Genomic DNA, 23319 nt, shown 5'->3' with positions numbered 1-23319 from the left:
TTATCTGTTTTGTTTTCCTGAGTGTCTCTTTTAGTATATAATACTATAAAACAGTGACCTATTCTGACCAGAATAGTGTAAAGATTAAGATTGAAAGAGTGGCATGGCTCAGACTTTAATTATCTGTAAATGAAAGATAAATTAGGTTGTTCACAGTTATTTCTTCGCACAGTGGTTTCTGTGCCAGCTCCATTTCTTATAGGGCTCCTTATGCAGCAGAGAAGTATTTCCTGACATTTGCGTCTAAAATGGGCAACATTATACAAAATTGGATTGACAACAGAGTTGGCAAAAGTGAATAACATTATCCAGAAAAACACTGATGGCAAAATATGCAAATCTTGTTTGAAATTCTGGACTAAAATTAAAAAAATAGTGATTACAATAGGGCTCCACATGATGAAGAAAGAGATCATCAATATAAAGAGGGCTCGAAATAGTTTGTAATCTTGTTGGGAAACACGAATCTGATGATTTTCAGAGTAGGCTAGGCCGGCATTTAAGCTCTTTCTTGAAGCTTTTGTAATCTGCAAAAAAAAAAAAATAGAAGTAACCTATATTGAAACATGAGAGAATTCTAAACACATTTTTACAGATGCAAAAGTAAGTTTTGAACATGATGTTTCTATTTTGAAAATTGAATATAGAAAAGGATTGTTTGTTTTTTGTCAGCGGTTCAATTTCAAACATTCTCAGTCTACCAGTCTACTCAATAGTAGTCAAGCTGTTTTTTCTCCTCATACTTTTCCAGCAATAAATACTTTCCAATTCCAAACAGGGCCTTAATTACTTATGAAATTACATTAACTTCAGATTGTGACTGCATTTGTTCTTTCTAAATAAACTCATTGATTTTTTTTCACACATGTAAAATGGAACATAGTTAACAATCCTGTCAGTGCACAAGAAGGAACAGAATCCAGTTCTCTGGCTTATGGCTATGCTGATATTATCAGGTAAAAAAGGAGCATGAATTCATTGCAGTAACAAAAGTCAAGGTACGTTTTAAATAGGAGAGAATTTGTTAAATTTCTGTGTAAGTTATTTCAGTAATCAGAATTGCTTTCTATGAACTAACCTGAAATCTTATAGATCCTTTTTCCTTGCTATGAAAAATCTCTACATGTTTTGTACATGTGTGGCCTACTGTATTAAAACAGCCTAGGCATAGCATTTGTTCAGAAAGTGGGAAAACCAACCCTTAGCTTCCAGTGTTCAGAATAAATCTACCTTATCCAGAATATCTTCACCAGCAGACTTTGTACCAATCTCATAAAAATACCCTCCATCTTTCCAGATGGATCTGCACAGTGTAGAACTAAGATTTCAAGAATGTTGCAGTAGATAAGATGCGATTGTATCTACATAAAATGTTCACCAGAAATGGGGTGGTAGTAGTATATTTTGGATTCCTTTCTGACTGGCGTAGAAATAAGGAATCTTGATACCTACAGCAGGCATCTGGACCACACTTTCAGGACTAGAAGCTTAAAAGTCATGTGTAGACAGGTATGTAACTTCAAGAAGATGAACTTCTTTACTGGTTCTAGCCTTTTCCTGAATCTGTATAGGCTGTGCATTGCTTGAGAGGGGGAAAGGTGGAAAAACAAAACAAACAAAAAAGACTAATTACAAATTATGTTTCTGAGCTGTCATTTTTGCCAGTGTTCTGGGCAGTGTTATGTAAAGTAAGAATCAGATTAAATTGAGCACATTTATGGAGTATGTAATCAAATTTGAGGTCTTTTATCTGTGGTGAGTCATCATCTTAGTTGCTCTGTCATTTGGATGCATCTAAATGCTTTGAACTGTTTCCAGTAATACTTAGCATTTCACTGTATATACACTGGCACCATGTAGCGTTCTTACGAAGTTAGAATGAATCTGGTTTGGGGAATGACAGGTTTAAGATATTTTCCAGCTGAGTTGTGATTGCTTCATGGAGAGCTGTGTGAGAGAGGAAATTCAATTACAGTAAATGGGATCCAGCTATGGGCTTTGCTCCTCTTTGGTTACAGAGAAATGCTAATACATTCTAGCATCTTCACTGTCAAATTGTAAAAGAAATGTGAACACAACAGTAAGGAGTTATTTTGCCATCCAGTCTTCAAAATGTGTTTTTATTGTCTTCTAGCTCCCTATTGCCTTCTAAATCTACCTGTTGTAATCTGGAGTCTGCAAGGACAAGAGAAACATCACTCTTGTCTTGGTCTCTGACCAAGTGCTGTGACATTCCTTGATCACCAGCTTTTTGCGTTTTTTTTCAAGGAGCCCAGAGTCCTCATTAAATTACTGTATGTTCTTTGCCTATACAATTTGCCTGAATATGAGGTTGGAAAAGGTGCTTTACTAGATGAAGTTTAGTGCATTTATCTGAAGATTGTGATGAGATTAAGAGGTTCAAGAACTGATTATATGGACTGAGTTTGAGACTTATCCATAGACAAGTACATGTGAAGCCTAAATTCTAGGTTCTAAGTTGATGGAGACATCAATTCTACGTTCTAAGTTGAAGATTTTTAATTCTTTTCTCACTGTCTCATATAATACATTAGATATCTAATACTATGTTTGCTAGAATATAAAGTAAAACTGTGTCTGGTGTCTAGGTGTCTATGTTTAAGCAGTTAAGTGATATCCACTCAGAAAGAAACAAAGTTTTCATTTACAGCTTTTGCAAAGTTGCTTTGAAAGTTGTGCAGAAATAAGCACATTCTCTTGTGATCTGCATACTAAAAGGCATGCAGAAAGGAGAAAAGCAGTAGATTTAGAAGGAGAAAGATTATTGTTTCCAGTCTTGCCTGCCTTTCCTTGCTGACTTACAGCTTTCTTTAAAGTAGAGGCTGAAGGAGTGCAAAATCTAGTATGTAGTTATTTCCAATGTTTGAATCTTTTAAGTATTTAGGATATTGACCAACAAACAGAGTAGACTATTTAATGCTGTATATGAATAAAGACTAACTCTTGGGCTTTGTAATTTAAGCATATGCTCCTAGTTGAAATGTGTAGCTGGGTGGATACAGGTTGAAGTGCCTCATTTCATGCCAGGTACTTTTCTACTTGGGCAAATAGTCAATACGCTTTAGCAGTAATTGTATTTGATAATAACATGTTGATGCCTAGAGAATACTGGTTACTTCTGTTAGTTATACCACAAAATTTAAAGGAAAGAAATACCTGTAATATTTTTGAGTAACTGATGACAACCATTAATCCTGGTATTAAAAAGACAACGATGGTGAAGGCCACATCCCAAACTATTTCTCCTTCAATGCTGGGCCAAACCAAAGTGCAAATCTGGACCTCCTGTTTGCAAAGAATAAAGGGAAAATTAACATTGTACCTCTGGTTTTACTGGAAAGTCGTGCTTACCTCTCTCTATTACTTGTGGAGAAAGTGGCTGCAGACAGAACAGCATCAATAATAAGTTTCTGCTTCAAAGACCAGTCAACTGATGTGTTAGTTAATATTAAAAAAAAAGTCCACAATCTAGTTATTGCCATAAATTTCACATGAAGTGCTAACGACAGCTTTAAAACAGGCATGCAGACTAAAAACTAAATTATGTAAATGATACAATGATATCACCTTCAACGGCTTTTTGCTCATGCTTCAATATGCTGTAAAGAAAAGATACTGGTTCCGTGGCAGGGAAGCATGTGGCCAAGGGGATTTTTTGGCCCTTTGAGTGCAAGGCGAAACCCTCGTCGTGTTTACGTTTTGGGCTGTGCCGGGTGTCCCAGCTCTCCGCTGCCCACCCCGGTTTGCCTTACCTTGCCACTGTCGGTGGTCAGCGGCACCACGGTGAAGAAGAGGCAGAGCGGGAGGGTGACGAGGGCAGAGAAGCCCCAGATGAGGAGGAGAGTGGCGGCGAGGTCCCGGCGGCGGCACAAGGCACGGTGCTGCAGGCGTGCGATGCTGATCATGCGCTCCAGGCTGACGGCGCCCAGCGAGAGGATGACGACGGTGCCGCTCAGGCTGACCATGTAGAAGAGCAGGTGACAGATGGTGCGGCCTAGCACCCAGCCGCCGGTCCAGCGCACCACACCGATGATGGGCATGGTGCTGATGAAGAGCAGGTCAGCACAGAAGAGGTTGAGCACCAGGCAGTTGGCAGTGCAGAGACGGTGCCGCTGCCGCACCAGCAGGCAGATGCCCCACACGTTGCCTGCCAGAGCCAGCAGGAAGATGCAGGCCAGCACGGCCAACTCGGCAGCACGCAGTCCGATGCTGTCGTGGCCCTCCACGTCCGAGAAGAAGGGGAAGTAAGTCCTGTTGACCCCAGCATTGGGCATGGGGGAGGCCAGCGGGCACGAGGGAGCTGCAGTAGGCGGCAGTGGCAGGGCAGCGCTAGGCCTGTGGCCGTGTTCCTGCTCGCCACGGTGGTGGTGACCGGGGTGTCCTCCCAGCTCTGGTTGGGGGACCGGCCACCATCCCCTCAGCACTGCTGCCGCCTGCCCGCCCTGCTGGGGCTCAGCCGTGTCAGCCAGGCGGTTTATGGCCCCGGCGTTGCGGTGGAACAAGGAAGTAGGAGGGTAAATACGGCACAGCTCACACAAAGGCGAGGCTGACACCCCCATCGGGGAAGTGCAGGGGCCTCTGGGCCCGACTGCTTCTCTCGGGGTTCCCCATGGCCTGTCCTTCATCCAGAAGGGAGTGCTGAAGAGCCGCTCTGAGGGGTCTGCTTGGGACCCTAGGATAACTGGCAGTATTTTAAGGTGAAAAGAGGAATTTAGCCTTGACCTCGTGTCTTGAGAGTGGCTTTTGGAGGCAGTAGTCCTGTGTATCACTTGGACTGGCAGTAATGGCCCCATGGGGTGAGCAAGTGTCACAATGTAAAGCTTTGGGGGTCCTTTTACTAAGGATCTTTGTCCAGCATCTCAACCATCTGCCTTAGACCTCTTGTAAAAGCCTCATAAATCAAAACGTAGCTGGAAAATACCCAGTGTCTTTTCTCTAGATCTTCCTTCCTGAAAGCAGTTGCTCAGACGGTAAGGAAAGCAGATGTTTCTTCTTATGCTTTTCATTGCAGATGATTTACAAACGGGCCAGAAGCAAGACACATAAATCACCACAGGCAAGCAGGTAATGCCTTGTAAAAAGAAGATAAAATGTTTTCAGAATGTGTGTAAACAGTTGTATAATACCAGTCAGTTCTGGATGAATTAATATGCAGCTGCTTAAGGTTTCAGTTGCAGATTTGGACACACGGAGCTCCTCCTTCTGGTTCTCATTATCTGCTTACTCTTAGAGCAATTCCAAACTGATAGCAGTAGGACTTTGCAAATGCCCCTTACTTCTAGAGTATACTGGATGTGACCCTTGCAATGAGCTTGTTGTATAATGGCATTAGTGGAAATTCTGGAAACTTGTTTGTTTTGGGAGACCATCGTTTAGCGAAGCCTGACAAGAGTTAGATTTCTGCTGGATGACTTCCCCTATCTTTGCCAGTACAGACTTTGCTCAGATTTTAATAAGCATGTTTTCTCTTGAGCTAAAGTGCCAGTTACTATCTAGTCTGTCTCATCAAACAAAGAGCTTGCAGTGCAGCTTAAATCAGATGATATGCGCCTGCTGCTTCCTGCTGATTTATCTTGGATTGTATAAAACACAGGCAGATTTGCTATTAAGCAGGGGGCTGCTATGAACTCAAGTGAAGTCAACAATCAGACTTGCAAAGTTCAGTTTTGGTAGATGACTGTACAAGTGACTGGTAAGTATTTCATTCTACATCATTTCTTAGGATTAAAAAAAAAATCTCCACACTTATTTCAAAGGTTTCAGTAAATTTTCTAACCCTGCTGAGGATGTTTGTTTGTATTTGTGATCAAAACTTGACATATCCCACCACATGTGTTGGCTGTACTATGGACTGATTATGCAAGATGCTTAGAGAATCTTGAAATACACTGAATACCTTCCAGGTGTCAAACCTCACGGATCAGCAAGTTGGTGCCAAAGTTGTGGGCACTGGCAGCGTCAGTGATGTTGCCAGTTCTGAATATAGGCTAGGCTGTGGAAGAGGGTGATCCTTGCAAGTCTTATCATACCTGCACAAACATTAACGTGGGGAACAGCTGGTAAACAGTTGTGCAGATAAATGCAAATTGTATTATGAGTAAAATCTTTACCAAATTCCCTTTGGCGACAGTGAAAGATGAACTCAAAATCTGATTCAATCAGTTCAGGGTAAAATAAAGTCATTGGAAACAAAATGGGGTACAGAAAATAGAAACATTTAAAGCTTCGTTATTGGTGGAATGATCGTGTTTTCAGTTGGGAAGGAAAGCAGAAGGTTTGAAACTGAGATGATTTGGGAGAGCATTGGAAATGCACTTGATCTTCAATTGGATCACTTTTATCTTGGGACCTCAGCTGTGAATGAAAATATTATTTATTTGGCATGACCCTATTGTTTGCTCAGCAAAATGCTGCTTTCAGTATTCATGAGAGAGCTTCACCATGTCCTGTGTACAGGGTGACTGCTGTCATGCTTATTTCAATGGGATGTTAAGAAATGAATTGGAGCTCCTTGCTGAAACAAATGCAGTCTGATTACTCATGGATCTAATGGGTGCATTTACCTAAAATAAGAGTTTTTTGCCTCCCATGAAGTACAAAAGCTACATTTGCTGTTGGATAGCAACTATCACAGTGTGAAATCTGAGGAAGGAAGGAATTGTAACCTTAGCGTAGCTAGTCTTGCAATACTTTAATGGGTGGATGCTGTGTGCTGTACATAATCCACACATGGTGGCGACGAGGAAGTGATTAATGCCTGGAAACCTGTTATGATTGCTTAATCTATATCATTTTTTCAGCCTATGTGCTTTCTTCTACTTAGAGGTGATGAAACCTGGAGTCAACTCAAGTTACACAATTCTGGATAGCTAGCCTGGGAACACACACACTAAAAATCATTTCTCCTTGTGCGTTTTTTTTCCCTAGAATGTAAAGTCTGAGTCTCAGTCTTCTCTATGGCAGGTGAGGACTGTTAGCTGATACTATAACCCAAGCTCTTTTTTTCAAGTTGTTTCCCTGACAACCATGAACTGTCAGGACTAATGGGGTTAGATAGTTCAGAGTGCTTATTTCTTGGGCATAAGAAATGGTGACCAAGAGAGGGATGTTCTTGGCTGGGTAATACTAGAAGATGAGAATTCTTGTTGTGTTTGGACATGACTTAGTAAAGCCATAATTATATATCATCTCTTATGTAGTTTGTTGTTCAGTATTTCCTTGCACCTGTATTACAATGAGTAAATAATACTGACTTTTATAGAAGGTGTATTGTGTGTTTAGTATTTGCTAAATGATTTAAGTTTATTGCATTAGAGATGTTGACCCTTTGTCTTCACAAAAGAGGTTCCAAGCTGGTAGGTGACTCAAATTGTGTCTATATAATAAGAGATTTTTTTCTTTAGCATGAAGTGCAACACGGGCTAGCTTTCTATTTCCATTTTTTCTAGTGCATACCATGTCGCAGCTGTATTGCTTCTAAAGACAATTAATACTCTGCTTGAAAGAAGTTATGCCATTTACAAAGCTTGTTTCAAATACAAATCTATTTGAGTTTGTTTTGATATCTAAAGATTTTTTTAACCACAGTATACTCCCATTTCAGTGAGTTGAAGTAACTGTCTTGAACTCTCTCGAGTTCATAATCTCTGTCTCTTTAAATGGTGGTAGAAATATGAATGCAACTGTTTGTCTTCATATTGTAGCAAGCTTATCCACTCCACTACAAATATCAGATCCTTCTATGGGTTTATGTGGTCTTGTCAACAGCTAGTCACTATGTTTTCTGGAAGTCTTCTTTTCCCGAAGTTAAAATCCACCAGGAGCTAGTATACTTCCTGGGATACATGCCAGTAGTGCTGTTGATTCAAACTATAATAGCAAAATTACTGACCGGTGCCTCAGACAGAAGGATGTCTTCTGTTCATGTTCTCAGTAGATGTGCTTTCTAAAGAGAGCTGCATTGGATTTTTTGTCATCAAGGCCACGACGAAGTTCTGTGAACAGATATGCTGAACAATTTCTTGCAATGACCTGCAATAAGGCAGGCATTTCTCTGTAAATCAAGTGCACATAACAGCAAATTCCCTGGGAAGGTCACAATCTCTGGAATGCCACGCCACTAACCAGAGCTTCATCAGGGTGGCTCAGCTCCAGCTAGACCTGTTCTGTCTAAGTATTCTGAAGTAAGGGCTATAGAATGCTTGCTGCTACAAAGAAAATCAATCTGCATTGGAACACAAACCATACGTTTAGTTAGCATTAGGCTAGAGCTGGAAATACACAAAATTCTTTCTTGTAACACCCACGAAAGTACAGAACACACTCAAATTCTCTTGCAAAATCCTTTATCTTCCCAAGTGTAATACTAAATAATAGTATTTCCCACACTGTCCATGTTTTTCATTATCACTGGTGGTTTGGGGTCTGGTTACATTATAATTTGATATGAGATGATTAAAGAGGTGTGACTTAAAGCTTCTCATAAGCCATACCCAGAACAGATGGCTACTTAAATTATGCTCTATAGTTTGTGTCTAGTTGTTTGAGATAATACTGAACAGATCACACTTGTTATATTGATAAAACTTGTGCTTTTGCTGAGGCAGTGTGCTTGTTCACCAGTTTTGAGCAGATCCAGCAACTAAACCTGGCTGCACTTTGATCCAGAAAAAAATAAATAGTTCTAGTAAGGTCTCAGACTTGTTTCTTTTAGGGTATTTTGATGCACTTTGGTCTTTTCTTTTTGGAACTGTTCGTTCAGTGTGAAATACTTAAACTATCAACGGGTCAGAGAGTCAACAGACCAGTTGGTGAGGTGGTGCCGGTCCTCTGGAGAGCCCAGCTCCAGTTCTGCAGGGGAGTAAGGGAAGGCGTTACTTTCTAGTAGTGTGTCATATTTGAAGTCTGCCTCTTTTTTTTTTTTTTTTTTTTTTTTTTGCTATGAATGACTCTCATTTGTCTTAGGCAGGTAAAGCTTGAAGAAAATTTGCATCTGTGAATCCTCAGCAGCACCTCCCAGCTTGGGATTGTGAAAGTGCCAAAAAACTAGACAACACAGCACTGTTCCTTACAGTGGGAATGAAGCATTTCTCAACCCTAGGGAATTAAGTGACATCAAGTTGCACTCTTGCTTTCCAAAAGAGTTAAGATGCATTTGTCCAAATATTGACTTCAAATGGCTTTGTGTGCTCAGAACTAGAAGTTTATGAGGTAAGGAACAGTATAAGTTGTTATATTGACTTCTATGAGGTAGCTACTAATTCTGCTTGTAGTGAAATGCTGAAGGACTATGGAGAGTCAGAGCAGAAAGACCAGACCTTATGTTCCCTGCTTTTTATTTGGTTGATATCTTATGGTGTGTTGCTTTACAGGTCTATATATGATGTCATTAAAAAATAGGGCTTCAGGGGACCTTGAGAAATCATCTGGTTGATGCCCCAGACCCAAGGTAGAACCATCTGTCAGGAGTGGTTTAGGTAGTTGTATAACTGTCCTTGTAAATCTCCCATGGTGGAGATTTTACAGCTTCCATGAGCAATATGCTTCACTGCTTATCTATTATAACCACCAGAAAGATTTTCCTCCTGTTAGAATTACCCCTGTTGCACTTTATGAGCTTGTTACTTTTCTCACTGAATATAAGAATTTATTTTTTTCTTCTCTGTATATGAAATTTTGCCATTTTTATGGTCTTTTCTAGACTTAATAACCCTGATTCTTCTCTGATTTTTATCAGAAATCCTGAAGATGTCTTACATTCTCATTAGTGTAAGTTGTTCTTAAAGTACAATACTCAAAATTGGATACAATATGTGAGCTAAAAGTCTTATCACTATTGACTAAAAAGGAAGGACTATGTGTAAAATGTGTAAAGAATCTATTTATTCATCCCGTTTTAAAACTGTTGCAAGGTTATGCAAGTGGCATGTTGAATCATGTTTAGTTTCTGTATTCTCTAAACTCTTTCCTGAAGACCTGGTATTTGATACTATTTATTTTGCATTTAGGTTTGTAGATGTTCCTACCTGTAATATTTATTGTATTTATCCTATTTCAGATCATTTATTACTGACAAATCGAAAATTAATGCTGGCCTCTAAAGAGCTCTCAATTCTTACCTTGGAGCGTGCCAGGCTGTCTACTCTGCTCTAGCATCTGCATCATCGCTCAATAGCGAAATCCAGTGAAAAGTACTAACACATGGGAACTGTATCTGGCTCTCAAAGTTCCCTAGGATGACTAGCAAGAGGTCGCAGCTTCCACTATCCTAGTGCTATACTCTCAGCATCCACTTTTGGCTGCTTGTTGGAGGCAATGTATATGGTTGTGAGGCAGAACAAAGATCAAATTGTGGCTGTTCTTGTGGCTATTCGTTATTGATATCTAATTACAGAATACAATTTTTCAGCTGGTTGTGCACCCAGTGTATAGACTACAGGAAATAATTGTGTTTTGCTACATTGCTATGAAACAACGGCATGTGAAACAGAAGGTTCATTTTAACAAACTTGTTCTCCCTATCCACAACACCTCTTCAATTAAGAAAATTGAGGATGTGTGATATGACTTCCCCTGACAGAGCTATGACAGTGTTTTTTTGTTTGAGGAATTGAAGTTAGGATGGTTTGGTCTAAAATTCTTTGGCAGCTCCTATTCTCCATATTAAGCACTGTGCCTTTATTATCTTTTTAGTCTTTTGAAATCCCTCCTGCACTCCAGAATTCTCAAATATAACAGCCAGCTGCTCTTGGATGACTTTGGAGAGGTGTGAGTTCTCTCAGCTGAGCTTCACTAGGTCTAGCCAATTTACAAACTCACCAAATAAGCAATAGCCTGAGTTTTGCAATGATGTTAATTTTGAAACTAATTATGATAGTTCTGATATATGGTACAACTATAAACAAACACTCATCTTCTGTGATAAATATTTAACTATTGCCATGAGGTTTGTGTTAAAATACCCCAAACAGACTCCCAGAGTGACATATCTGTGTTTCTAATGCGCAAAGATTTTTCCATAGAACTAGGTCTGGTTTGCAGACACTTGCAACATAACTCTGGCATATACTTTTCAAGTTAGAGGAAGGGAAAGACTTAGGATTGTTACAGGTTTGGAGCTGTGGAGTCCTGCTGTACATAAAGTAGCTTGTATTACTATATATAGTGTTAATCTCTAACTGTTTCTTTCTTGTATGATAGCCATAATTCTTTATCATTTCAAAGATAAAATCATAGCCAGAACTGCTACTGTAATCTTAAGACTGTTTAATCATTATAAAAAGTGCAAATTAAAATGACAGGTGACAGATTAAAAATGAAATACCTACATCTCTACTACTGCTATATTTTTATTACTTCACTGTACTATTCCATCTCATCAGTGGTTTGTTATAGAGATGTCATGAAAGCAATATTGCGCCTCAGCATGCTGAAGACATTGTATCATTCATGTTAGTATTCCTTGTCAGGTGAGCAGTGACGTCCAGTTGTTTATAAGCATTTGTGGTGTTCAGTGTGATTACAGCATAATAAGCCCTGTGTCTCCCTGCTGCTTTTTATGTGGCTAGTGAAATGTTTTATTTTGTAGTTTGCATGAACAGCTGTAGAACACCTGATTGCACACAGCAAATAACTGCATGAAAGATTTTATGAAAACCAAAAACAAGTAAGTCAGAAATGGATTCAAAGTTGTACAAGCAAGTAAATGATTAGGAGCTGATGACAGGATGATTCATTGTAAGGTGTTCTTGTGTAAAAATCTGTTGTTATGTACAGTTTAGCTAACTTTTCAATCATAGCAGATTGCATCAAAACATTTTAATTCACTTGCTGTTTCCAGAGACTGCTGTACCTGAAAGGCAGACTCTTAAAGTATGTTAGTATTGGTAAAGTCTTGTTTTAATCTAAGTTTCTCTAGACCTTTTAAAAGTCATCGAACTACCAACTTTACCTGAATTTACTCACTTGAATATTAAATAACTGAGTACTTAACAAGCTGTACCTTTTAGATCCCCTCTGCAGCCCTAACCTCTAAAGGGAAAGAGATTGTTCCTAATTTAAGAAAGCCTCAGCTATTAAGTGTTGACAATGTTGACCTGGGGCAGGCATATTTAATTGATAGTTGATAAAACATTCACAATTTCTTCCTCTAGAAACCATGCTGGTTAAACAACTGAGAACAGAATATGATTAGTGTGGTGTTTCTTAGAAGACAAGTTTAACTTCTAAAAACATAGTTAAATATAGATTAGTGTTGTTACAATGGGATGAAAAGGATAGTTATTGTCCTGAATTTAAGAGTTGGTTAGAAAGAGATATGAAATAAAGAACATTCCCCTCCTGGGAAAAGCAGGACATGTGAACTAAGGAGTATAACAAACTATCTTTGATCACAAAACTGTGATTGCAAATTGATGTGTTCTCAAGGAAAGTTTTGACTGTTGCTGAAGCATTGCAAGAATTTATTGCTAAGTTGTTTCCTATACTAATACTAAAATAACATGACACTTCAGATTCACCTAGCGCAATTTATTGAAACCTATGTTTTTAAACTAGGACAGCTGAAGAGAATAGCAAATATTTAAAGGGATGTTTTCAAACTTTAACTAGTAAGATACAGAAGTGCAACAAGATTTTACTTAAGTGTAAGCATGTATTCAGACTTCTCAAAGGGTCCCTCATGGCGTCTGAAATGTAAACTTCTTTCATTAGATGCTTATTTGCTAAGAAGACATTTTTCCAGTACTTGCCTATTAATGAACATTCATACCTGCTTTAAGTACCTCAAGACTGTGGTTCAGGAAAACAAGGGACTTCACATCGATGTTGAAAACACCAGTTGCAAGTAGCAAAGACATTTTCACTACTACTCTAATGGATCAGGTTGGTGATATAAATGTAGTGAGATAGCCTAGCCTGGTGGAAACAGATCTAAAAAGACCAGTTATACCAGGGTATATTAGGGTACAAGTGCTATTCTCAGACGTAGTTGACTAGGTTGAGCTAGATAGGTCAAGTAGTGAAATAAAACCTGACACACTAGGTGTTTTCTTACTGGTCTCATTTTTAATAGTGAAAAAAGACCCAAAAAAAACTAAGAAAAAAAAAATCCACAAACAACAACAAAAAAGGAAAAAGGTCAGTAGTTTACTTTTTGAAGATACTCTTATTTGTAAAAATATTTCCATTTGCAACCAAATATGCAGTAGACATTTTTCACAGACATGCCAGGTAAAATATTTAAGGCCAAATAAGTTATAATATTGTTGTTAAAGTGACTTATAAAACTAGTAGTCCTTTATGAAACTTTAAAAAAAAAAATCACAAAAACAAACAAAAACCCCACCAACCACTTAAAAAGGACCTTTCTCTTTGCTGTTTTACAAAGTGGCAGTGTTTAAAAAGCAAATATGGTAAATCCGTTTTGAGTTCAGGCTGTACAAAAGTCAATATGTGCTAGTAATTCTCTGTGTTGGCTTGTCGGGTACTGCATTTTACATCTAGGACACTCAAGAAAACTTTCATCAAGGAGATTTGAACGTTTCAGGGAAGGACTTGTGTCATATACTGTCATCTTCTCTTCGAATGCTGCTTGCAAACGTTCCTGTGGTTCCATACGTCCAGACTCCTGGAGTTTCTGGAAAAGGAGAATCTTTTGTATGCAGTTGTGGCTTTCATGCCCTGATCAAGTAGCAGTAGGAAAGAATCTTAATATTTGATGGCACACACCCCCTGCTGTGTGTGCTATAGAATTAAGGGAAGAATTTTAAAGATGCCCAAATGCAATTTATGCTGCACACATTAGCAGAGGGCAGTATCAGCCTGTTACATCATTCCAAAACCACACTGAAGCTAGACTGCAGATAGCTTTTTCTGAAGACTATTTAAAACAAGTTTCCCACAACATACTAAGACACAGTACCACAGTTACATTATGGCAGGATTCTGTGTAGTGGAAGGAACTACATTCTCATTCAGTGGCCTATGAAGAAAGAAACTATTTCAAACTGAAAATTTTCACCTGCCTCTTTTAGCACAAGGGAACTCACCACTCCGATTTCCCTGCTCTGCCTACACAAACTTCTGTTCAGCAGCTGTTGCTTTTGGCAGCCAACAGGTTTTCCAGTGGCCTCAACTGGCTGAAGTAGCAACTGCAGTTAAGGCTTTGCAGCAAATAAGGCTCTCACAGGGGAAAGAACACGTGAAGGAGGTTGATGAGATAGTGGAGCTCTACATTCATCTATAAAATACTTCTCCAACTTGCATACAACTAAGGAGGAGAACAATATAGCACAGCTGCAGAATAATTCCTTTCATGTGCAATTTTAGGAGCTTGGGCTTATTACTAGAAATTTAAATACAAAACAGCTCCAGACCTGCTCTAGCAAAGGGCACATATATTCAGAACTGAAGTCAGACATCTATCTCATTTAGATCGGTCCAGAACTGCAGTCTTGGCAATTCTATTCAGCTCTCGCCTAATCTCTCAACATGTCTTATTCTAGAGTCCTAGAGGCATCAGTCGAAATACATCTCCACTCAAGACCAGGGCAATCCAGGAGACAATAAGGCAGAACAGATCAGGGTCAAATCCAGGTGGTGTTCTTACAGGATAGGGAACAATAAGTCTATGGTCCTCACAATGAAATGAATGTCCTTTTTCTTTCTTTTTAGGAAATGAGAAACTTAGGATTTTAGTGATCTACCCTACATCAGGTGGTGGAGTGGGGTTAAGTAATTCAGTTTGTATTTTAAGGAATGTTCTCTGATCACTAAAAGTATGTCCAAGTAGAAGCACACTGCAGCTTTGTCACTGTACAACAGACGAAGCCCAAGTACATGCTGTGACAAAAAACAGAATAGAAAATAAATTCCTTGCTTAGGAACCTGACTCTTCTGGTTCTTTTTCTGCAGCACTACTTATGTGTTGTAGATAAAAACCCAAGCTAGCTAACAGAGTTCTGCATCTTGGGGCCACATATCAAAGGATGTAAGGACCTGGAGTGAATTTTTGTTGACAGTAATAGAAGGCCCAGTTTGTTCAAACTAAAAACCCCACTATGAAAATATGTTAGTTTATGTAAAAATCCCTAAGTTCATATGCAAGTCACTTAGTACATACCACAGGTTCTAGACGGGTTATTTGTTCTCTGGCCTTGCGCAGCTCCTTAAGAACTTTGTTCAACTGATGCTGCAAATTCTGGCGATCCAGCTTTTCATTCTCAAAGTCTGTGGTACATATCTGGATCTGGCATCCCCCAAGAAGTGAAAATAAAAAATGTCAGGTCAGAATTACTAAGAATTAGAAAAAAAAGTTTCCATTTAAATATATAAATCAATCATCATAACAAGGATTAAAAAAATTGAGTAGTCAGCTCAGCATGTAACCATATAACTGTGTACCTGTTGTTCCAACAAAGCTATCCTAGTGTGTTCCTCCTGCTGCTTAAGCAGTGATTTACGAAGAAGTTGTACCTATAAGGCAGAAAAACATCTTAAAGAAATGAACTTCCATGTGCAATTGTTAATAAGCTTAACAAACAATAAATCTAATAGAGGGATGGAACTAAACTTTAATATTGCAGTGTTAGCAGAAAATGCATGCCTCTTATATAGCAGCCAATCACAGCTGAAATACCTCTACTTTCCACAGGGGACCATTATTACTACATGAAGAGGGAGGAATACAAAATGATGTTGCAATTCAAAAAAGAAATTTACAAACACTTTCCTAGGCAATACCCAGGATACTTTAAGACAAAAATATACACATGAAAGCCTATTCTTACTCTAAAAAACTTAATAGCTGCAGGGGGAAGCAGTGCAACTCTTTAAAATACAATGATTGATAAAGATTAAGAGTCAGAAAATGTTAGCTATAATGAATTAAATATTGCCTTCCCCAAAATATCCTTGGTTATCAGAACATATCAAGCTTTACAGTGAATGCTGTTGTTCAGTTGCAAAAACTGACAGCTTTTAATCAGTACTAACCAGTGAGAACCAGCCTGTGTTTAGGAAGCTAAATTGGTTGGTTTGGGTCTGATTTTGCACCCCATAAATTCTGCCCTCCTAATCAAGAACTTGATTCTACATTGCTTGAGATTATTGACCACAAACTTTTCCAAATAGCAAGTTTACCGTAGTTGGATGCCCAAAGGACTAGTTTTTAAAGGAAGGATTTTTCCAGTTTCTCTCTAGCAGATAACATGGTCAGGCTATGCTTTTGTTTAGAAGAGATCTTAGCAGAACCTTTGTCAGCATGACCATGCTGATCAGAAGATTCTGAAAAAGAGACCACTGTAACCCTTCACATAAACATTTTTCTTATGTGCTCAGGAGCATACAAAATAAAAAATATCAATCTTCAATCAATAATAAAAAGAATCAATCTCACTTCTCCCTTCTTGTTCTTGTGCCCTGCAGGAATAGGGAAATAACTGTAGTATGTGTTTAACAAAGAAATCATGTAAAACTTTGGATTTTGATCTAAATTAAAGAATTCAATTTGAAATACAAAACAGTCAAGCCTAAATGGATATAAAAAGCAAATATTTACCAGACCAAGTGAATGATGGTCCATTCTGATAAGACTTTTCAAGCTGTCTTGATTCTTCGTTAATGATCTTAAATTTCCAAATGCATCTGCTTACCTGAGATAAAAGATCATCAGACTTTTTCTTTTCTTCTCTAAGCTGTCCTTTAATAACTTCATTTTCTTCTTTCAGCCTCTGCAGTTTATCACCTTTGATTTTATTTTCATTTTCTAGAGTCTTCACTTCAACAACCTGTTGTGACTGCAGCAAGGCATTTAAACTCATTATTTCTCTTTGTGTTTCTTCATACTTCGTTTTTAATTCATTAAGTTCAGATTTCAGTAGGGTTATAGTGCGTCGTTCAGTCTCAAGATCACTTTTAGCAGTTAGTAACAGTTGGTCATAATACTTTTGCTTTTCCTGTAGAAGACCTTCATGAGCCAGAACTATTGAAACAGTAGCACAAAAATGAAAAAGTCAAACTTAAAAACAGAGAGCAAGATCCTTTGATGGCACTTCCAAGTGTAAAAAACAAACAAAAAATATAGATCAGTTATGGCATATATGAAATTATTACTTTGATAATAAGGATATCAAGGCAATTGCTTCTGAAACTTCTGTGCAATATGATCTTAATTTTACCCCATGTGCTAGCTGAGCACTACTCAAACTGATCTGAAGGCACCGTGGGGAAGGACTGCTCCATCGCCGTAAAGAAATCACATAGCACAGAGGTGAACTAGAGGTGACCAGATACAAATTGCGAAATACTGGTACGGGTAGGTGCCAAACCTATCAGTTTTTCTTGCCAGGCAAGAGGTGTTCAGAGGAGTAAAGGATGTGTCAGGCCTTAATCATTTTTATAATATTTATTTTGGAAAAAAAAAATCCAAAAATCTTGATCCACGCCTAGACAATAAACTTTTAATACTTCCTGCGTGTAGGTTGAGAGTGTACTTTGAAGGATGGGAAGCATAAAACATTTGCCTCAACACTTTGTGCAAATAGAAAGATTGCCAATGGAGTGTCAAGGCTTTTAAGAATCATGTGTAATGAAGGAGATAACAACAACAAAAAAAACTATGGATTAAATAATGCAGCTAGATAACAGGAAGCAAAGAAATTTTATTTATTCAAATTTTACCATTAAGGAACCAAAGGTTGAGAGAATAAATTCCTAGTTTTGTGCTATAAATTGTTTTCACAAGACTTATTCTCTAGATAATTACAGTTTTGATCACTTATGGAAAAAAAAATATATATTAGTACCTTCCGCATTGGCTTCTGTTGCATGCTGGTGGTAAACTACTTCTGACTTCTGTTCAAGTTCAAAGATCCTGCCTAGCAATCCCCTGACATATGCTTCACGTTGCTGGTCATACAGGAGCCACTGCTGGTTTTTCTCAAGAGCCTTCATACGAATGAATGGGGAAAACAAACAAACCCCACAAAGCATGCATACACACACACAAAAAGTAAATTCCGTTCATTAATCATATTTCAAAAGTATCAGTCTTGTATAATGTATAGTTTTGTTAATAAACATTTGATTAAGATAAATTAGTTGATTTCTACTCTGTAAATTCTAATGGCATTTTCTGTATAATAAATCTTCATTTGAAAAGTTAAGTTAGACTGTGAAATACATAAGTTAACATCATACCACTATAACTGTAGGAAGACTGATACTGTTTAGGTGACTTACTGAAATGGAAAAGCTATTAAAAAAAAAAGCCACCATTAGTCATACCCCAGGTTATAAGGAATTAACTTTTCCTAAATATAAAATAACAGATCTTGAAAATGGAATGAGCTAAAGCTTAACTGAACAATTTAAAGTTTGTAAATTTAATTTTTTTAGAAGCTTGTGGATGTAATTTTGGATGACAAATTAGTTCAGGTTAGAAAGGGCCACAGGAGGCCTCAAGTCCAATGCCATGCTGTCCAAGGCAGGGTCAGCAGCCAGGGCAGACCAATGCAGTCAGGGCTTTTCCCAGGGAGTCTCCCGTTAGTTTCCCCCAGAACCACCTGGTCTCTGGGCTGACCAAGCCCAGTTCCTTCAGCCTCTCTGCAAGGAGAAGTAACCCAGCCACCTTGGCGCCTCACTACTGAACATTACTCCAGTTTATTCAAGTCTTTCTTGTACTGGGGGCCCAGAACTGAACACAGTATTCTAGATGTGATGTAACAAGTGCTAAGTAAAGGGGAATAATCACTTTCATTGATGTACTGGCTACTCTGCTGTTAAAACTGGCCAGGAAACCACCTTTGCCTCCACGGCATACTGCTGGCTCATGTCCAGCTTGCTGTCTGCTGAGACCCACTCGATCCCTCCCTTTCAGCAGGTATCACTTGAAATAGTGAGTGTTACCTGATGATTCCCTAAAAAGAACTTTCCTTCTCCAATTTTGAAACATACTTCTGGGTATGTTTCAAGGGAACTTGACAGTGACCTAAGGATCATGCTTGAAATAATTCTACAGCAAAGGACTTGCATGTTCAGTTTTCTGTTCCAATGCAATGTTCATTAATATAAGAACCACTACCTCAGCTTTCTGCAATAATATAGAAACATGTATAAAGGTTTTATTAATACTTAGTGCCTCAGACTCCAGAATATCCACTTAGTGGTTTGTTAATCTTAGCCTATATAAGAACAAATGCAGCATAGAAGAGGGAGCATGTGCTTGCACACACATGCACGTTTTTTATCCCCAAAACTTGTTTTTGGGCAAGAAGATGCTCCTTTTCTACCAACAGCCACCCTGTTCAAACATTGCAAGAAGAAATCTTTTCGAGGATGATGGAAAATACACTCCCCCCACTTTTTTAAAAAAAATAATAATAATTAAAAAAAAAAATTGTTTGTTTGATGTTGTTTCTCCCCCACCAACATACCCAGTGCAGCCTGTCCTTATTTAATGACTACTTGTCACAAAATAATTCTAGGTATGATAGTTTTAGAGAGAAACACATACTCTAGGGTTCCATTATAGGCAAAACATACATGGTGATAATTTACATTCTTATGCATCTCATTACAAATTATGTATCCTTGGAATGTTATACAAGAAACTTACATCTTTCAGTTGGTTTTCAACTTCATTAAGATTAGTTGGTGATCCAGTGCTGTTCCTCACAGCTTCCTGCAGATTTAAAAAAAACAATCCATTAGTGTTCTTAAAAATACATGGTTGAAAGAGTAAAACTAGTTCTATGTAATTATTAATCTCACATAAGTAGTCAGCATAAGAATATTTTATATGCAGCAAACATGGACTCATACATGGTATTTTTGTATTTAATGATCTTCATATTTGGTTTATACAGGTAAAAGAAAATCTCCAGAAAAACATAGTGCACTGGATTTACTTTTAATTTGTTCTTTAAGTATGCACCTCAAAATATTTTATAAGAATATCACATGTATTCTGTTAAACTGCTATCTTGGAAGTCCTGAAGGCTGCACGAGTGTTTCTGAAATTTAAGATATCTAGCGTTTTATTTAAATACAAATTAAAAATCAACAGTGTTTGTTTGCTTATCTTCAGTAAAGAAGTCCAAAAATAAAGTAGACCTATACTTTAGGAGTTGTCAGAAGTCCTTGACAACTTCTCTGGTGTAACTAGAACTTTGCAAGTGTATCAGAACACAGGCAGGGCTATCTGTAACTGTGTGACACACAGTCCACAGTAGAGCTCTCACATTTAAAGTATGGCTTTCAGAATCCTTTAGACGGAGCTAAAGCTAAAGAACAGTTAAGCAGTTACACTTTGTTCATAACCAAACATCACATTTCACTGCACACTGGAAAAAGTAAAAAGGTTTTGAAATTGTGTAGAGGGAAGTCAGAGGAAACTTTACAGGCATAAAAATGCTATCTAACTCCAAGCCGTATTATTAGACTTTTTCCTATGATTTTTGGAACATGATTTAGGGCAATTTTAGTGGCTGAAAATACGGGATATTTTGAATGTAACCATTAAACTAATAAAAACTAGATTTAGAGACACTATGATTGATCAGGCTCCTATTTCTATAAATTCTAGAACATGACACCTGTAAAAATTCTAGCAGGATTATGTCATACAACTGTTTTTTTCCAATCCAGAGTATACCTGCTCCTCGTGTGCCACCTAGCAGCTTCAGGAAGCACTGCTAGACTTGTTTTGAAGCTTTCCAAGACTTTAACTCAAAGTCAAATTTTTTTTGTCCTTCATTGAAAAACATGGTCAACATTTAGAAGAAAAAGCTGATTTTACACCAAGAGATAATTTAGCAAAGATACCACATCTAATGTGTAGGGTAACGGGTTGATCTTGCTAGCTGGCACTTAAGATAGAAAGAAATGCCTCCTCGGAGTAGCAAGCTGCTCAATTTAGGCGAGCAGAGACAGTGAGGAAGAGTAAGTATAAGTACCAAAGGATGGTCTTGAGCTTTCAGTGTCATGCATTTCTTCACTAAAAGTTAGAATTTAGATTACAGGAGGATTATTTGCCTTAGTTGTTCTATTTACTTATTTATGACCTAGCATTCTGTTAATCTGCTAAACATTTTTGCAGCATGAGAACATTATGCTATTGCCACTGAAATTTAACTTGACACCTTCTTCAGGTTACTATGCAGATGTAATAAGGAACATCTAGGAACCAGAGAACACAGTGAGTGTATCTTCTAGCTGGCCAAAAGGTTTTTCATTTCATCTGAGACTGTTCAGAGATACATTTCTGATACTGCTGTGGTTTAGAAGACAAGTTTCTACAGTGGTTATTAGAATGACAAGTTCTTTGAGAAAAAATAGCATAAAATCTGTTGAATAAACTCAAAGTTTTAAATTCTTTATCTCTCTAACAAGCTGATTTACTTGCTTAAGGATTTGGTTTAAGTGGGATTTCTAGAAAGTACTCAACTTCTTTGTGTAGCATGGGAAAGAGCATAATCTAAATGTTAGACGCTGTCCCTTGTTGATGCACTGCTTCATTTTTCCAATGAGTATTAGCACAGACTGCGGTGAAAAAATAAAAACACTAAATCCAATTATAAAATCAGCCAAGTGCCTATCACTGTAATTACTAACCATTTTAGATGAGAGAATTCATTATTCATGCCCTATCCTCTGACACATTTGCAACTTTTGATGTCATGTAAAATACAGGCAACTAGTTTTAAAAACTGATTGAGGAGTAAATGAGGATTCATAAGAGAGGACAAAGATATTGTTACGATTGAAGCAGAACTGGGTGAGCAGCTAGGTTTCCCTTTATTGATGGCCTGAACATACAGAACCCAAAAAAGGGTGTCATAGCTGCTTTAGTCATACTGAATCCTCACATATAGTGTGTCACGCTAGTGAGTCATGCTGCTTCCACAAGAACTTGAAAAGGGGATCTTGGGTGACACTAGCAGAGATTTCTCTTCTCCAGTCATGCTGCCACTGAAGGGGTCAGTTGTGCTCTACCCATTCTTCACTTGGCAAGGGTCAAACTGGGCACCTCCTCTCTTCAGGAAAGGATATTTCAGCATGCAAAAAACATGAAGGAAGATTTACAGTCCATGCTGTTTTGTGATTCATTTTGGTACTTAGAGGTTTCAAGTCTAACATAATTATGACATCTGTTCAGTACTTACCTGGGATGGCTGAAAAGTCCCGGCTCTGTTTTCAAGCTCTGAACATTTTGCAGTAACAGCAGCTAAGTTGCACTTTAACCGGTCCATTTCCTCTGACAAAGAATTTAGTAGTTGTTCTCTCTTTTCTGCTTCCTTTGTTTTTTCCTCTAGTTGACTAAGTAATGAGGATACTTCACTGCTTTTGTTTTTGGACTTCAGCTTATCTTTTAGATTTTGGATTTCTTTGTCCTTCTGTCCAAGAATGTGGTTGTTTTGCTCTTTTTCTGTTTCAAGCGAAAGTATTTTCTAAATGAACCCCCCCCAAAAATGACAGATAGGAATGTCAGTCTATATAGCCAAGGCATTAGAAAGTTTGCAACAGTTTGAAAAAAAGAAAGTATTTACTTTGAAAGGTTCTCTTAGATTTTAGTTATCTGAAAACAGTAAGTTTTACTCAAAACAGGCTGCTGTGATAATCATTTGAGAGAAATATAGTGTACAGCAAGTGAAATAGTAAATGAGTGACAGAAAATAATGCAAAGAACAAATTCCATAGACTTTGTAGGTGCTTTGGTTTCTATATGAACAGAAATCAGCACAATACATGAACCTTCATGTACAAGCTGTACTGGGGCACTTCTGGGGGAGGAGGGGGTGCTGCTGAGTCATTTCTGGATGTTAGCATATTTAGTAGCTTTTGGGAAGCTACAGAGCCTTCTCACAAGTAAAGTGACAGTAAGGCAAGGTCACAGAAGAGGTACAGTAAATCATTTAGGAGAAAGCCTCCATCTCTAAGTTATCCTTTAGCTTCAAAAGGTGCTTCTCCAGACACTAACACTTTGATACAAAGGTCACGTAGGAGAGCAGGTCTGTGACATTTCCCCCCTTCCCCAACCTGGTTGTTACCTTAAGTAACAAGCAGTCACCACCGCGCACCGTCGCCTCACCTCCAGGAGCCGGTCTCTTTCCGGATCCGTCATGTTGCTTTTCCCCTCAGCGAGATCCTCCGCCGCTCTCCTCAGGGCCGCCGAGTCCCGCCGGCGCCTCTCCAGCTCCGCCTCGGCCCGCGGGCTCCCGAGCTTGAAAACCCACTTGCCGATGACGACCTCTTTGGCGCCCTTCGCAGTCATCCTCAAGGACCGGCAGGAGCGCGGGC

The 23319-nt window shown here is 38.4% G+C and overlaps 2 protein-coding genes across 2 annotated transcripts; both read right to left on the bottom strand.

Annotated features, from left to right (window-relative positions):
• Positions 1–119: 119 nt before the first annotated feature.
• On the bottom strand, positions 120–4295 carry FFAR4 (free fatty acid receptor 4). Its single transcript, XM_010211361.2, has 3 exons — positions 3774–4295; positions 3178–3306; positions 120–527 (listed from the first exon to the last, which is right to left on the bottom strand). The coding sequence occupies exons 1-3, from the start codon at positions 4293–4295 to the stop codon at positions 120–122; spliced, it is 1059 nt and encodes a 352-aa protein (XP_010209663.1).
• Positions 4296–13409: 9114 nt separating this feature from the next.
• On the bottom strand, positions 13410–23319 carry CEP55 (centrosomal protein 55). Its single transcript, XM_088528727.1, has 8 exons — positions 23111–23319; positions 22185–22469; positions 19637–19702; positions 17826–17967; positions 16674–17002; positions 15424–15495; positions 15143–15268; positions 13410–13657 (listed from the first exon to the last, which is right to left on the bottom strand). The coding sequence occupies exons 1-8, from the start codon at positions 23291–23293 to the stop codon at positions 13451–13453; spliced, it is 1410 nt and encodes a 469-aa protein (XP_088384853.1). The 5' UTR covers positions 23294–23319; the 3' UTR covers positions 13410–13450.

This window comes from Tinamus guttatus, unplaced genomic scaffold (genome assembly GCF_059628265.1).
Source record: "Tinamus guttatus ecotype Peru unplaced genomic scaffold, ASM5962826v1 Tinamus_guttatus_pri_ptg000314l, whole genome shotgun sequence".
Taxonomy (NCBI): domain Eukaryota; kingdom Metazoa; phylum Chordata; class Aves; order Tinamiformes; family Tinamidae; genus Tinamus; species Tinamus guttatus.
This window is presented reverse-complemented; position numbering and strand designations above follow the sequence as displayed.